General features: G+C 37.6%; 1 protein-coding gene across 1 annotated transcript in view; it reads right to left on the reverse strand.

The window, feature by feature from the left end:
• COL24A1 (collagen type XXIV alpha 1 chain) overlaps positions 1-17,448 on the reverse strand; it is a 139,818-nt gene that overhangs the window by 99,756 nt on the left and 22,614 nt on the right. The window contains exons 4-9 of the mRNA XM_005148104.3: positions 17,373-17,426; positions 14,103-14,156; positions 11,859-11,912; positions 9,719-9,772; positions 3,500-3,544; positions 1,160-1,213 (exon numbers count right to left, since the gene is read on the reverse strand). Of these exons, the coding sequence (XP_005148161.2) occupies positions 1,160-1,213; positions 3,500-3,544; positions 9,719-9,772; positions 11,859-11,912; positions 14,103-14,156; positions 17,373-17,426 (315 nt within the window). The remainder of the gene's footprint in view (positions 1-1,159; positions 1,214-3,499; positions 3,545-9,718; positions 9,773-11,858; positions 11,913-14,102; positions 14,157-17,372; positions 17,427-17,448) is intronic.

The following is a 17,448-nucleotide window of genomic DNA, read 5'->3' on the forward strand; positions in this document are numbered from 1 at the left end:
TTGAAAGAACTGCAACAGCATTTGTTAACTATAAACTGGCAATACAGTCTTAAATATATTAAGGTTGAAGAGGGTGTCACCAAGCAGCCCCCTGGGACCATGATCAGAAAGGTGTCCCATTAATTCATTCCTGAAACTTAGACAATGACCGAAAAATTCTTTACATTGAAATTATTTCTTCTGGGAGGAAATTTTTTTTCCAGACCCAGTGATCTGTGATTACAGTGACATAACCGCACAGGATTTTTTATAAGCTTTTATATTTGGACACATTTCCCATTATTTTCAAGCTAATGTCAGAATTGCATATGTAGTCCAAATGCTCTAAACATTTTATATGATTAAATACAAACATGTTATCAATCGTTATTATATAAAATACTGTAATGGAATTTTAAAATATATTGCCATTACAAGCCTTACCCAATAAAACACTGAATATTGGTCAAATTCACCCTTTAAGCAGACACAAAACCACAAAGTCAATTGCTGAATTTGGCCCATATATGGGGAAAACAATGACTGTTTCTACTTTATGTTTTATTTGTATTACTGGAGTGAGGTATCTGTTAGCTTAGATGTAAACAGAAATAAATAAATAAATAAAAACAGTATAGATGTAAGTGCCTTGTATTTATAGAAAGCTGCTTTCTGGCTTTAGTGATTCTCCTTCTCAAATATCTCAATGGGGCAGGGGGAAAGAAAAATACCTTTTAATGTTCTGTTTCCCTAAAGGGCTGAACAAATAATTTCAGCAGTGAGGTAAATATACTGATGAACACAAGGAGGAAATACATTACAACAGGTGGTTTCCTATTGCTTCCGGACTTGAAATATGAAGATAAAACACATAGAACCACATGAAGTTTATGAAGAAGTGTGAAGTTTTCAGACATTTGGTACTTTGGTAATGTCATTTATGTATTCCAGAAAGGTACAGTTTTACTGCATCTAACCCATCCAAGTTTAAGCGTCATGAGACTCAACATTACCTTGTGGGCATTACCTCTGAAAGAGGGCTGTTTCAAGGATAAATTACAGGATGCAAACAAATATATTAATACTATTAGTAGTTCTAAAGGAGTTAGATATGGTACTTATGAAAAGAACAAACAAGACCACCCACAAAACTGCAAAGACATCCGTATAGTTACTGCACCTGCCTGCCAGGGTAACCAATGACCCCAGTGTTGCCAGCCATTCCTGGAATTCCCTGGGGGGAAAAGAGATGGGGGGGGGAAAGAGATGGGGGGGGGAAAGAGATGGGGGGAAAAGAGGGGGGAAAAAATTAGAAGTTTCGGAGTTTATTTATTTTAGGGTTTAGCATTTATCTTTTTGAATAAAAGATCTTTTAGTCAAGTGACACAGTTTAAGCTCATAGAAAACAACTGCTTTTAGAGTAAGCTACACAGCAACACCCTGCAATGAACTCATCATACATATGTAACTCCACCAATTTCAGTTACATATCCTTTAAAGAGGATTACAAGAAGAGTAGTCTAAGATTTTTTTAAATACAAGAGTGCATCCCTTATTTCCATAATAAAAATATAGATGCTATTTATAAAGAGTAACTGAGAAGGACTACAGGAGAGAGGTCCTTGTAATGAAGTAACTGCACTGGTCTTAGCAGCATTTGAACAAATGTATTTCATTAAAGAATCCTTATGTCTTTACAAAGCCGAATCTTCTGTTTCTCCCTGAATCAGGTCATTATAGCACTGAATTAGTCACAAATGCACAGAACTTCTCTCCATCTTCTTTCTCCTAATCAAATCCAAATGCAATTTCTGTTGTTTTATTACTTAACATACCTGTTTATTTTTGAGAAAATACACTTTTCTGAAATGGTGCCAAATGCCAAGGGTCCATTACGGGTCCAGACACAGCAGGATCCACCCACCACTGCTCAATTCATTTTATTTTAAACAAGCCAAGTCCATAAACTGGACATTCTCCCAGGCTAACCCTTCCACTCACTGTCATATGTCAGTGTTAACATAGCAATGGATCGAGACTTCCTCTCCAAGCTGTTCAGAGCAGATTTATGGGGGAACAGCAATCTCAGGAAGCAAAGCTTTGAAGTGCAGATGAAAAAAAGCGGCTGCAATATTTTTTGCTTAAATAAGCTGCCATTGAGATGATTCTGTCACCTGCTTTCAACCAACAGTGATTCACCTTATAACAGTTCATGGAACTGAGATTTGTGGTCCCCTATTTTGGCTCAACTGTATCTCTAAATATGGGTATACAAAAAACCAAAAAAATACCCCAAACAGTAGAATCACTGCATTTTCAACTTATCTTTTAATGCCTTTCCTTAGTTACCAGCTGTTTCACAATTCACAAATTCAGAGGAATGTCTGTCATCATTGTGCAAGCTTCTAAAACCTACAAAACAGGTAGGTGCTACAGATGACAAGTAAGTGGTCTAACTCATCACCTTCACCAGCCAGGCCTGAAAATACCACCAGTAAGAGCTACGTGCAAAATAAAACTCTTGTATCCAAAGAGTTCTCTTAAAAGTTACATCAGAGTATTTTCTAAGTAATAATAATGAAGGAAACTATTTACAGCAGCATTTAAGAATGAACACCAAGATATCAAACAGTTGCACATCACCAGCTTTCACATTCTTGACAATGAATTGCCTTTGAAGGAACTTAAGATGCTTGATTATGTGCATACCAAGTAGAGCTACTTTTCCACAAAAGCTTCACTTTCTCCCTTCATGGTAGCAACTGATTAGTTTTCACCTGCAACTTCTTCATAGATGGAGACACTTCTCCTAATGTTAAGAATGCCTTTTTTTTTTCCCACTGGTTATCTCTTTATCTCACTGCTAAATTATAGTCACCACAGAAAAATGCCTGTAGGCCTATAATAAAAATCATCATTCAGTGCAAATGTGTGTATAAAACTCACTGAAGTCATGGATGATGTTTATCAGTTTTCACCTTCCTTTAGGTACCTATCATCTGTTATCATCACCATTTCTCTGTCAGTGTCATTCAAAAGTAGAGTTAGGCTTCCATCTACTCTGTCATTAGGACCCTCATTAACCTTAACAAGACACATCAGCAATTGGATGTCTTTGAAATTTACATTCAGACTGCTTCTTCAACTGACATGGAAGTGAGAAAAAGCACTAAATAACCATTTTGTTTTCTAAATGCTAAGGGATTTTAAATGCATTAAATCAGTTGAGGTCTTGAGAGATTCCAAACTGTGTCCCTAACAAGAATATTACTTCAACCTCCACCAGGCTAGTGTAGCAGTTAAAGAAAAACAAGCTGGTCTTTTTTCCATTTCATTTAGATAATTTTTTACCACAGTGGTCTCTAAATAATCTGAATTCTTGCCCAAGAACTATTATTATTTCCTTAAGCAGCCAGTAATTTACACTGATTGTTTATACTGAACACTTATTTTGGATTATGCCACCTTCTACCCTCAATTGTTCATCTGTAAAGTATAATACTAAGCTTTGAACACTTACCTGCTCACCCCGTGGACCTTGCAGTCCCACATAACCTTTAAGACCCTGCAGGCAGAGAAACAGATAAGTGATAAATAGAGCTAAACACATAAAATGGGCAATTTTTTTTCCTACTCCAAACTCTCTTTATCAAGAAAAATTTATCCTGACTTGTTTGTCTGACTTGTTTGCCTGCAGCATTAGTGTGGCTTACATTTAGCAGCTCGTATGAAAGCTGAGTTAGAAAAAAGAAGTAAGAAATCTTTAGTGCAGTCTAGAAAATTCTTAGGTATCAGCATGCTTAAAGACAGCTCCAGACTTGTACTCTTTTAAACAAATAACTACATGGGATGCTGTTGCCAGTTATTGATGAAACTGAAGAACTGGATTTGGTACACTGCATTTCCCCATTTCGAATCCTTGCCATGATGGCCCTTCTGAACAAGGCAGGTCAGAAGGGGTGTAAATAGAGGGTCATCCCAGCCTATATTAGGACACTCTCAAGACAAACAGACCTTCCAGAGCACGATACCTCTTTTTAAAATTAACATAGAGCAAATTCCAGCCCTTATATTACAGAATTTATACAGGTAGGGAGAATAGCCTGTTCTGCATCCCAGACCTCTTCCCTATGGTGCTGGAATCATGAAGCTGTCAAACCTCACTCCCTATGCATTTCTCAGCTCTTAAATTAAAAATAGAATTAAGAATAGAGCCGGAACCTGCCATCTGCAACAGTACACTTGAAAGAGAAACCTTCTTGTTGGATGTCTTTGCACTAAACATACCCAGACAAGCTGGCCTAAAAGAGAAGCTGTTAGCAGTCACACAATCAACGCAGAAGCCAAATATCTGGTCTCCACATCCCTTGCAAGATGTACTGGGAATATGTAAGCTCCAAAAGCTGCAGCTTGAAAGGGAAAGACCAAAACAATCCCTATTCTGGATAGAAATCTATCATAAAATTGGTCTTAAAGACATTGATTGAGTAGCAGGAGTGTCTTGGCTGATGTCAAACATCTGGCTGCCTTGTGGCATGATGATACTCATTAGCAGAGACTTGAGACCCACTGTAATAAGAAGGAATTCTGCAACTATTTCAGCAGATCAGGTATCCCAAATTTTTTAATAAGCTCCTGCATGACCACAAGAGTATTTCTGCATGAAATTAATTTTGTTATCATATACAAAATGAAAAAATAGAATTATTTTGCTTGCTGATAGATCATTTTAGACAATAGAAGACCATATATGCAAGGCTTCAAAATTTGACCTAGGCTATTACAGGCTATTTGAGGAATCTTGATCCAGAACAGATGTACTCATTAAGAAACCTAAAGGCCTCATTTTCTCAAAACTCAACAAAGCATACGTGTCCTTCTATTTTGCTTATCATGTGCGGAGCATTGCCAGTTTGCAAAATTGTAGTGCATTCTGGCTTCAATCCTTTCCTGTAGATTAAGTAATTTATATGTTATCCTGTATGTAAGGAAGCAGGTCTGCACTGCTGTTGGGGCAAGTGTGAGGGTGGTGGAACAAAACAGCTGTAACACAGATAGCCAAGAGCTGAAATTCAACAAACTAGTTAACATGATATATCCCAATTTACTACATTAATTCTTGTCTAAAGTCAGATTTTATTGAATTGCTAAAGCAGAATTTAGATGCCAGCATAAGCCAGTAACTCATCTTTAGCTTTCAAAATGGCCTCAATGCCATATATTTTTTTATCTCCCAGCCCACTCTGCATGAGTTTTATCCATTTTAGAATTTTATCCTCTCTCTATGCTTAAACAATCAACTTAACTAGGTGTTGCTGTGAGAGATCTCTCAGTAGTTTATTATTTCTGTGCAGGGAGAAAAGGAAAACAAATCCTGCTGAACACAGAAACAATCACAGAAAAGTTTATCACAGTTTCTTTTCAAAGCAGATCAGTTTAACTGATTAATGTCTGTATGGACAGTCTCAAAAGAAGGCACACAAGAAACTATGAGCTTAAGAAGGATGATTGATAACTGGTGCACGTGTTTCTACACAACAACATCTCACTTCTGCCAGAGGAAAACTGCTCTGAAATCATATTTTAGAATCACATGCCCATATTCTCATTCAGAGCTTACACAGCCTTAATTAATTCTGACTTACATAATGCTGGTTGGGAATGAAGTTAAACTATGCTAAAGTGAGTATCACCCCAAAGCGAGAGTTTTCTCTTAGGGGTTTCCCTTTCCTTTGAATTACTAATCCTTTTAAAATTCCTAGTTTTTTAGTAGCTTGGGTTTGTATTGTTTGTATTCTTGAGCTTAACCATTAAATAAGACCCAGTTTGCTCTGAACTATGATGAAAGTAAATGTGCTTGTTTGATAAATGAAATACCTCCCAATTTCTAGTGAAGAATAATGCTCTGATTTCAAAGCTCAATGTGGAAGAGAGAGGTTTGAGGTGTCCAATTACAGCAATACAGACTTGAAGCATGTCACAAAAACACAGGAAGTTGCAAGAATACTTAAGTCTGCGTGAGAGGAAAAAATTTTACCACCAACTAATATGACTCAGAAGAGACTTAAGTGTTTGACTTCTACCATATGCCTAGAACAGTGGGACTCAGACTGAGTGAAGCCTGTATATATTAAAATGTAGATGTTAAATTTTAACAGCAAGGACTGTTAAGCCAAGTCTTTCCATCTTACTGGTGCCCACTGTGTTTTACTAGAATTTCTATGTGTTATTAAAACACATCTGGCACAACACCAGCAACTTTGATAGAGAGCCAAGAGGTTTTCTGTAACATTTAAGAATCAGTAGGTGAAGTGTTATACCTAATGCTATAACACTATATACAGCCATCAGCTATACAGAAATACTAATCTATGGAAAGTGACAGAAAAGCCACTGCATTGCACAGGTACTACAGTCATTCTAATCTATTGGCATGATCCCAGGCAAATTAATGTGCAGCAGTATTGTCCTTTGGATGACAATATCCACCAGTATGCTGGCTAGCACAACCAAGGACTCGCTTTGTCTGTACAGTGAGGTAGGCCCTTTTTGGGGAGATGGGAAAGGAAGGGAATTCTGCTCTGTGAGGTCTCTTGACTGATAAAAGTTTTGAGTGCTGGTGTAGAGATGGTCCCGTCAAGACAGCTCCAGATAGGAGATCATGCAACTGTTCTGGAAACAGCACTCTCCTCAGACTAAATCTCATCTCCTGCCATTGCTTCTCTGCTTCAAAAGATGCCTAAAAGAAGCATGGCACTAAACACTTCACAAACATGCAAATTTGTGTTCTTAAGCTAGAACAAATTTGGAGCCCTACCCTGAGTAAAACTTGGCTTTTTATAGTGTGTGTCACAGGCATAAGAAATATGGCATATTTTACATGCAACCCCAAGGATGTATACTCCGACACATGGCATGTAATGAAAAACGAAGTCAATCACAATAATCTGTTCCCAGAGTCCCGATTATTAACATATGTTTGGTTTGCCATCTCACTAAAAAAGCCCCATAGATTCTCAGCTTTTTATGAAGAAACACATAATTTTACAATTCCAATCCAAAACAGTAGTTTACTAGTTCTGTTCTATTCCATTGAGGGCCTCAAAATCTCTCAAAAGTCATTTTTGTCAAAAAAGTTAAAACAATAAGCATATTTGCCTCAAATTTCCATAACACATGCTTTTGTATAAGCACCAAATAACGCTGCACAGGAAATTCAGTATCAGGCAAATTCTGATTAGAAAACTTGTTCAACACAGTTTCTTCCACAGCCACCCTGTAACGGGACAATCAGGCCCAGTGGAAGGCAGCAGGCGTTGAAGCACACCCTCCACTTCAGCTCTTCACAGTCAACACTCCAGTTAATGAGGTATGGAAGATTCAATTCAGTAAATAAAATCCATCAAATTTCTAGGTCTTACAGGAGAACACTGACAAAAGTCAGTATGACCACAAATAACTGCTGTGAAACAAACTCAGATCTGTATTATACTATTAAAGATAACTGGAAGAACACGAGATTTTATTCATTATCAAATATCTCACTGCTGAGAAACTGCTCAGTTAACACAACCAGTTAACACAACCTTGTCAAAACTGAGTAGAATTTGGGGCACCATTAACTCATATGTAGGATTTTTTTTTTATCTCCCTTTTTGCCTGGATGAGAAAGAGTATCAGAAACACGTTATTTATTCAATACCACAGCAATGCCCTGGTAGTGCTGGGGTACAAAACAAAAATGGAAGTAGCTAGTTTTCTGCAGTTTTTTTCTTGTAATTGGTTTACTTCACAGCTACTCATGCTCACATTCCTTTGAAAATAACTTCTGAGATGACAATGAGCTAACAGTGTGAATTATTTATATATATTGAAATTGCATTATTTTATTTACACATATTGAAAAGCAGTAACTAAAGATACTTAAATTGTGGGCTTGTCATTAAAAAAACAAGTGTGAAGCACTTTAAACTTTTTAAATATTGAGGGTGTTCAAAAGCTGGTATTCTTACAAGCTGGGTCAGGCGGAAGTTATCTTAAGCATGGTTCTAGTTAATGTTGGATGTGTACAACATGGAAACAGAGATTAAAACTTCCACTGATCAAGTGAGCACTATTCTCCTGAGTCTCTAATCCACAAAGGAGGAGTGAATTCCTGTGGCAGGAGAAGAGCAGGATGGCCACAAGATTTCCTTGTCCCCAGATATCAGCCCTGTCATCCAGAACAAGTGACAGCTGCTTCCCATCTAAAAAGCTTTAGAACAAAACCTACTTTGCTTTCAGAACAAAACTATAAACCTGCTGAATTAAGAAAGCACGGTATTTGGTTTTCAAGGTGTTCCGAGATCAGCAGATACAAAAGCTATCGGTGCATAGGCCTGTAGGTTAACCCTCAACAGAGGCAATGCAAATTCTTGTCACAGCTATAAATTTTCTCAGTTCATAGACCTGAGAGCCACGTGTTGGGGCAAAATAAATGTAGCACTCCTGCTGGTGTTAATATCAGTGATACCTTCCTTTTTTCAGTCGCACTGTTACCCTGTTTTGGTCAATTCTACAAATGAATGACTAGACTAAAATAAAAAAACCCCAAACTGCCATACACTTTAAGCTCAGGACAATGTTGACTGAAGCCATCTTAAAATATAACACTGAATATAAATTGTGTTGCAGGGACATTTTTCTTTTGTTTCAATAGCAGGCAACAATTAAACAAACATTCCTTCTCTGTGTCAAAAATTAAGGCAAAAAATACCATGGCCTCTATTTCTAACAATTCATTTCATCCTTCTGATGAACAGTTTACAATTGCCTTTAGTGTTACATACTACAAATTTCTGCTGCACTATCTGGTCACCATGTTTTTCTATTACATTTGCAACACCAAACTATCTTCTGCAAAGGCAGCATTTAATAGTACTTTCCCTCCAGCTTTCTTGCTGATTTTTGCCACCTCACCAGTTTGTCATCATCAGACTAGTCACAGCAGCCTTGTAGACTGGGTGAATTCTCATTCCAAATAAACTATATTCACTCCCTCAGTTATTCTGTGCTCTTCTTAAGGTTGTCTGACTTCCTTCATTGACATCCTTTGCGGTCCCTTCTGAAAACTACTTGGTATGCCTTATGCTTTCCTGTGTACATAAGACTGCCATAATTTGGGTATACTTCTTAAATGCAGTGTGGCACCTGACATTTCTCATATTAAAACATGTCATGTTATGCAGCATTCAAAATTGGAACTTACTCTGCCTGAGTACTATTTTAGTAATTCTGGCAGACATTTGGAAAAAAGCAAATAAATCGGTGCAGAAATACTGAGCACATGATCCCATAGACTTTATTCTATACTACAAAATGCATAATACATAAAAAGAAATTAAAAACCTGTTACTGAAAATTTAATAAAATTTATGTATCTATTGTATAATAAAAATGGCTCTATCTTGCAGGCAAGCCTGTCTTCCCTACTACCTATTCTCCTGGAGCAGGGGCATGCCATGCCTTTTGAAGGACACCAACCTAAGCAACTATGATTTACATTCTATTGTGGTATCACTTAATTTAGCTGCATTGGAAGGTTTTGCACTGTTTGCCCTGGTGCCTGACACAGTAGACAGGTCAGAGTACCAACAGCAGGTCCAAAGCCTTTCTGTCACCTCATAATCAGCACACATCCACCCAATGGCCACTGATTTGCACCACAGAGGGTTACACAATAATAGAAACAGAACCTTACCTTTTGGCCCTTGACCCCAGGTGGGCCTGGAAAACCTATGGAGCCTGGATCACCCTGTACAACAAAAACATGTAGAATCACTATGTCTCATTGAAACATGATACAGGGCTATAAACATGTAGGGCTTCATATCTTCTTTGCATTCTTGGACATTCAGTATGAAGTAACAGCTAATGTTGTTTGATCAGGCACAGATTTTTTTTTTTAATTTTATAGTTTTTTTAAGAGGAATAAAATTGAAAAGACAACAATTCCTCAACTGTGACCACCTGGTGCAATGTGCATGCTCCTGCATCTTACAACATGGCTGAATCATGGCTGGAATAGACTTAGTTCACAATCTCACATTTACTTTTAGCCAACATAAATGGAAGTGAAAAAGCTGTACAATTCTTGAAGTAACCCCCTCCTTAGAAGTGAGTTGTTTCACCTCAAATAAATAAATTAATATAACTATTACTGTTTATTGTTTGTGTTCCTGTTATGCCAACAATCCTTAACCAGAAATCAGAGCACCGTTATGGTGCATATACTGCCTAAACCAAAGGTGTTATGCTGGCATATGGCTTACAGTGGCATATAGCAATTCTCATTCAACTTCTTTAAGCTTGCAACTACATGGTGGTGTGAATAAAAATTAGAGCATATTGAATGCCAGGGAGATGGAAAAAAGATGCATATTTATCTGGCTGTTGCAGATGTGGGAGAGGAGAAGACTGTTTTGGTTCTTTTTTCCTTGCTCAGGACTGACAGTGAAGAGACTCTTTCAGGATTAGTGCCCAAATTCAAACTCAGTGACACAAGGGACAGATCCTGAAAGTGAGTTGTCAAAGTAAATTCAAGTCCATTTCTCAGGCTGAGCAAATTTGACTTGCATGAAAAATTAAGATCCTAAAATAGTGAGAACTGTAAAAATGCATATCAATCCCATAGCTTTTTGATTATAGATGCATCTTACATGTACTTAGGTGTAGGTCATACATATACATGGGTGGGCATTAGACTGCTCTATGGCAGCTTGGGCTTATGCCAAAGAATATAGTTTGAGTTTCATTTAGACACACAGAGCTCCCAACACTATGAATAGACTGCCAAAAGCAAAAGCTGGTTAGATTAAAATAATGTTGCTATTTCTACTAAAGCTGCATTTAATTTTCTTATCAGTGTGTGAACAGACACATTTCTGGATTCTGCTCATTAGCTCTTTAACATTGAAAACATATTTGTGAATTTTAGGGTTTGACAAAATGTATGCATTATAAACAAATAATTGATTATATGTACATCAGAAGCTAGTAAAAAAAAAAAAGCTATTTGCTAATGCTTGCTTAATTATGGATATTGGTCCTTAACTCCTACAGTGCTTTCAACTTAGCACAAACATTCCAAAACTGAATTACTAGCAAATGCTCTTAATAAAACCTAGCATAAATACAAGCTATTCTAAAAGATATAGCATAGCTATCACACTATAATGAAAACATGCAAATACATTTTCAGTATTATCACATTCATTATAAAGTCTCATACACAGTCAGTAGATTTGTGATCTAAAACTGAAAGACACAAGCTTTCAAGCCCACAAGTTCTATGAAGAACCATTTTAAATATCTATACTCAGATATTTTTGGCAGAGAGAGCAAACACTAGTTTGGCTAAAGCAGGAAATACCTGAAGTGAAAGGACAAATCTTAGCATCAAGAGTCTGTTAAGAGAGTGGTTAGATACAACACAACATGCAATAATGTGTGCACTTGTCATCACCAGATTTTACCTTAAACAACTGCCTGAACTAATGCAACATATTAAAGAAAACTGGAATCTGTACGTTGTTATACTAGGGCGAACTGAATTCAATTACACTGTTCTAAAAGTACATTCTTTTAAATTGTTTTCTTATACTTTTGTAAGTGAAATTGAGATATTATTTAAGTTTCAGCTTTGACTATAGTTTTTTATTTTCTCTGGCTCATTATATCACTTCTGCCTGCATTGGCTAGCCTCACATAATTGTCAAAATACACCAGCATCACAATAAATACAAAGTATTGTGCTGCTATAGCTTGTCTGAATATTAACCAAAACTTCAACAAAAGAATAGGACAGACAAAACATATCTCTATAACTAAGAAAATATTACCTTTTCTCCACGTTTCGCCTGTCCTGGAGAGAATCCTGCGTCTCCTTTAGGGCCCTGTTGCAGAGAAATTAAGCACGTTAGTGGAAGTGGAAGATAGTTTTGAATAATATATGCAAAACAAGTATCTTCAACTATCATAGCAAGAGGAGGGGAAATGTTCACATAAAACACACTTGTTATTGCAGATTTTTTCTCTCAACTTTTTCAACTAAGAACAAAATATAATAGTGTGAATTTGCATTAAAATACGATTTGCATTTTCCAAATTTCATAATCATAGAATGGTTAGAGATGGAAGGAAGCTTAAAGCTCATCTAGTTACAACCCACAAGCAATGGCAGGAACAACTTCCACTAGAGCAGGTTTCTCCAAGCCCTGTCCAGCCCAGCCTCAAACACTGCCAGGGATGGGGCAGCCACAGTTTCTTTGGCCAACCTGTTCCACAGACTCACCACCCTTATAGTGAAACCCTTACTGTTTAAGTTTTAACCTATTACCCTTTGTCCTATTGCTACAGCTCCTCTTCATTATTTTTAAACTAAAAAACCAAACAGCCATTGTTATGCATGGCCTTCAGCAGTGGATCAACAACACGTCACCATGGGTCAAGATGTGAGGATATAAAGCACTTAATTATTTAACCTATGTAACACTATAGTTTCCTCAGAACAGTGCCAGAATCCACAAACAAGATTTTTCTTAACTAAACCACTTTTCAGAAAGCCAGAAATGCAGCCAACCCTCATTAGTACTTCTATATTAGTTTAAAAACACCCACCAACTGTTTATCAGGAATTAAATGCCAATTAAATATCAACTATCCGTTGGAACTACTAGATTATGCTGGGGGCTGGATACTATAATATAAAGGCATTAGCCAACGTTGTTCCATGCTTCAAAAGCAAGTCCGTAAGTGATGGTTCAATACAGGAGGGAAAATGCATGCAACTCAAAGGCAGAATAAAATTCTACATTAATTTACTGCCAGAAAATAGTGGCAACTTGCCTGCGATGTTTTAAGATCAAACAGAAGTGTTCTGTCTCATTTATGCGGTTGGGGTTGGTCAACGGGAACTTCATAGTTAAAAAGTGGTTAGCACCTAACTATCTTTTTATTTAAAATGTTTCAGAATATACTTCTATTGAAAGGATAATTTACAGTCAAGCAGAAATGAAAGATGTCACTAAGCACCTAGTAATATACACATATGTATTTTTTATAAATACATAAAATATCTGTAAGCACAAGCACACACATATGATTCCTTCTTTTCTTAAAATCATGGAGACAGCTACAAAACTGATTGGAATTATAATCCAGTGGAGGAGAAAACACATTATAAAACAAGCCCTAGGAGTAATTGGTTACAATTATTTTCCCAGCAATGTATTCTACTACACAGCCAGTGTATAGTAAAAATTAATTCTTAATCTCAAAGTTTAACTGTTCTTATAGAACTAGATAATAACAAAGCACACACAAGAATCAGGTGACTTTGTTTTACAGTGTTAGACACTGAAATTAAATTTCTTTGTCCTCAAGCACTTTTTAACACCTGTCATGACAGGTCAGATTCCTGCAATTAGGAACTGTACTAAAATCATGGTTGCTGCTTGTTTTTTCCTAACATATCAAATTGTTCAAACTAAATATGAGTTGAAGGCATTCTCCAACTGCACAAATCTGTCAAGTCTATTTAAAGGGCCTATGTCACACAAGTTGGAAGGGTTTTATCTGAGCTTCCAGTCTAGTATTTTGCCTTTGGTTTCCTCTATCACATCCATAAATATTCAGAAAATTATTATAACATATTAATCACATGACAATGTCAGAAATATGAGAATATTTAAATATCAAAGCCTGGGCATTGAAAAAAAAATTAAAAAATAAAACAATGCAAAAAGGTTACGGCAATTAAAAGTTTATTCTACTTAAATTCAAGTTTATCAAAGAGGCTGAGCTGATTTACAGGAACTCTTTTGGGAAGTACAGACTACTAGCATAGATAACAGTTTCCAAGTCATCATTCTGCACACAGAAGGGTTTTCCCACCCTGAAGAAACTGCTATTTTGTGTTGATTTGAGGTTCAATTTCATTGATTTAATTAAAATATACTAACAGTCTCTATCTGTAAACCAAAGAAGGACAATTGCTTCCATCACAGGCAACAGTTCTGGGGCTTCCAAAAAGTAATTGATAAGTTCATCTGTTTACATGGCAACATTGATAAATATTAACTCACCTTTGGACCTGGCAATCCTGGCAAACCTGGATTACCATGTGGTCCTGGAATACCCTGTAAAGCAAACAAGCAAGCAGGAGTGGGATTATTCAATACTGCAGTGAAAAAGTGTGAACAGTTTGAAGAGAACCATTTACTGCATCACTGATGCAGTAGAAGTGATGGTTAGGAGTTTCAAAGGAATCTTGAGAAAATCTTGCTAAAAAATTTAAAGTTGAGTATTTCCCTTTGTTTTAAAATATCAGTTTCTATTGTCTTTTCAAATAACACTTAACAGGTATTTGGCATGCAGTCACTGCAGTCTTGCTCTGCAGCTACAAAACTTGGAGGCATGGGATAAAAATCAGAAAAATAACATTCTGAGGTGCCCAGTTATACATTGCAAAGAGAAAGAAGTGGACCAATTCTCAGCCACTTAAATGACTCAAAGCAGTGTATTCCAGTTCCTGTAAACAAATCACAAAAACCCTTCACCAACCTGATTCTCCCTCAGACAGAGTAAAAAATGGCCTTGCTATTAAAAGAGTTGAATTTGAACCATTCCAGAAACAGATTGGGCTAGCAGGACTATCTGTGCCTTGCAGAATAAGTGTCCCTGCAGTACACTCAGCAATCCTCACTCCTTGACAAACTACACATTTGGGAGTAACAGCTGTCAGCAGCTATTCATCTTCCAAACACTGAAGGACCAAGCTGGTGAAAAGCTATCCTTGGAAAGTCAGCAACAACGCTTTTATTGAATTCACCAAGGCCAAAATTCCACTCAAATAATTAATCCAAATACCAAAAATAATAAGAAACAGCTTTCTCATATATTCAGAGTTCTAACAACAGATAAACTCAGTGCATGTCTTTCCATCAGATGAGACTGAATTTACCAGTTATACCTTACAGTAACAGTGAAAGCTGTATCTGTTAAGTGTTCCCTTCCACTAATGACAAAGTTAACTCCACAGGAACACAAATCCCACGTGCTGTTTGAGAGATTAATTTGCACACCAGCAACTTTGGAGGCACTCTCAGGGATTTAGGAAAAGGAAACAAACAGGAAGTACCAATGTAGCTGGAGTGATGAAGTGGTTCCTAGCTTTTGCAGCTTGTGATGTTACTATCTTGGAGCACAGTGCGGCTATGCGGCTGCTGCACAGCTGCAACAGAGGTGAAAATGAGGTGAAATGAGAGGTATCAGGGGAATATCATCTCATTACTAATTCTGAAATTGCTGAAATTTCATTGAGAAACTTAGAGCAAGCTAAGACACTTCAGAAACCTTAACAGTCAGATGCAGACTTCTCTACCCTTGATACCATGTTGTGAATCTTTGTCAGGATCAGGTTAAACACACACCCAAGAACCCCCAAAGGTGGCCCAGACAATATGGCTCTGCACTCTGCTGCTTCCTTTCAACACCTTGAGTCTAATTTCAGGATCACAAATGACAGCTCATGTAAAGTAAGGCAGAAGTCACAGGGTAGACTGGTAGATACGGACATGAACTTTGCATCAACAAGGTTTCACGTGCTTTCAGGCTCAAATATCATACCATGTGTGCTCATTAACTGTACTTGCTTGAATTTATCAGTGTTGTACAAACTGAAATGCACTGATATTTCAAAACCATTTATTTCTTTGATCAAAAAAATCCATAGACTTTCTTGGCTCATATAAAAATGTATTTTGAACTCAGAATTACTGGTAAATATTAGTCTTGACCATTTCCATACTCTTCCAGGCACCTCATTGTAAGTTGTCTCTTCATATTTGAAAGTGTATCCTACTCAATCCACAAGACTGACACGGTAGAGCACTGTGCTCTTAAGTACACCATACCTGTAAGACACCTAAAAAAACCCAAACTAAAAAAAAAACAACCCACAAACAAATAAATCTACTCAAAGAAACAACTGAGCAAGAGAGAGCTCACAAACAAGTATAGCTCTAAACATATGGGTAACCTCCTCTAAACCAAAACTAGAGTCCCAGTTGTGAGGAACTACTTGGTATGTGGGATCCTGCCTCTGATGCCAGACATACCCTCAACATAGAAAGCTGAGCTGTCAGAATTGTCAGCTCTTACACAGAAGTATAATTTGAAAAAATGATCCAAGAAGTCAGGAAGATATGGATGTGAAGGAATGCTTTTCAGTTTATACTTCTAAATGTCTCCTCCCCTCCCTTCCCTCCAACTACTCTAAAGAATCAGTTTGGTTTTCGGCCCCTTTGACCACTGCATTTTCCTATCCAGTCAGGCCAGGTTTTGAAAGCCAGCAAAGCACAGGATGTTCAACACACTATTGAACAGCAGCTTGTTTAAACGTTCCTCAAAGGCTGGGTCAAAGCTCCTCCTACATGTCTACTGAGAATTCATATGAACTACTCCCTTATCTGCCACTTGCAATTTACTTAGATGAGTGCACACCAGCGATAACCACTTAAATCTCCAAACACTATGGCCTGACATCACCTACACAGCAAATCTTTAGCTGTTAACTCCATCTGCTCTTCCCCTGGAACCTCCAGAATCAACCATGACCTCAGGCACGTATCAACCATCTATTCAGGCATTTTGGTACACAATTGTGCAAAGAAAGATTTACCCTCATTTGTCCCGTAAACTAGGCCTTGCAGGCTTCTCCCATATTCTTGGCAGCTGGGGCACAGGTTTCTGCTCACTGCAGCAAAGCCCATGCTCTGTCCTCTGGCCCAAAGCACAACTGCTGTCCCTGCTCATGTTGGGGTGTCACACAAAATGAATCCACATTTGCTACTGCAGCTCATTTCTTGGCCAAATTACCCACATATTTATCTTCCCTTTTATCAAGCTGCTGTAACACAAGAGACTAAACCACATCTTTTGTGTCTTCCACCCCCCCCACCCCCCCGCTCTCTTGCAGTGGTTAAATTTGCATCCACAGCCTGCTCCTCTGTGGCCCGCCCAATCCCACTCATTCCAAAAACACATGAACACAACCTTAGGTGGGAGCAGCAAGAAAAAAATTAAAAGTTAACACTGCGAGCTGCAGAAGTTAGGTACAAATATAACAAAGCTCTGTGTACGCACCGTTACATGGAACTAACTATGCTGGAGGCTCACAGCAGAAAAGCTGTTTGCTTTGCCTGACTTTGATCTGTCTGCCAAATGTTCAGAATAATATACTTTCATAATCATCCAATATATGAATAAAGTTGAGAAAAAATAATGATGCAAACTCCAGTTCGATTACTGGTGAACTGCCTAGAGCTACAGAAGAACATTTCCATCTTACTCACCCGAGGACCTCTCCTTCCTGATGGCCCAGGTAAACCTGGAGGACCTGGAGGACCCTGGTGGTAGAAAAATCAAAAC

This window comes from Melopsittacus undulatus, chromosome 6 (genome assembly GCF_012275295.1).
Source record: "Melopsittacus undulatus isolate bMelUnd1 chromosome 6, bMelUnd1.mat.Z, whole genome shotgun sequence".
Lineage (NCBI taxonomy): Eukaryota > Metazoa > Chordata > Aves > Psittaciformes > Psittaculidae > Melopsittacus > Melopsittacus undulatus.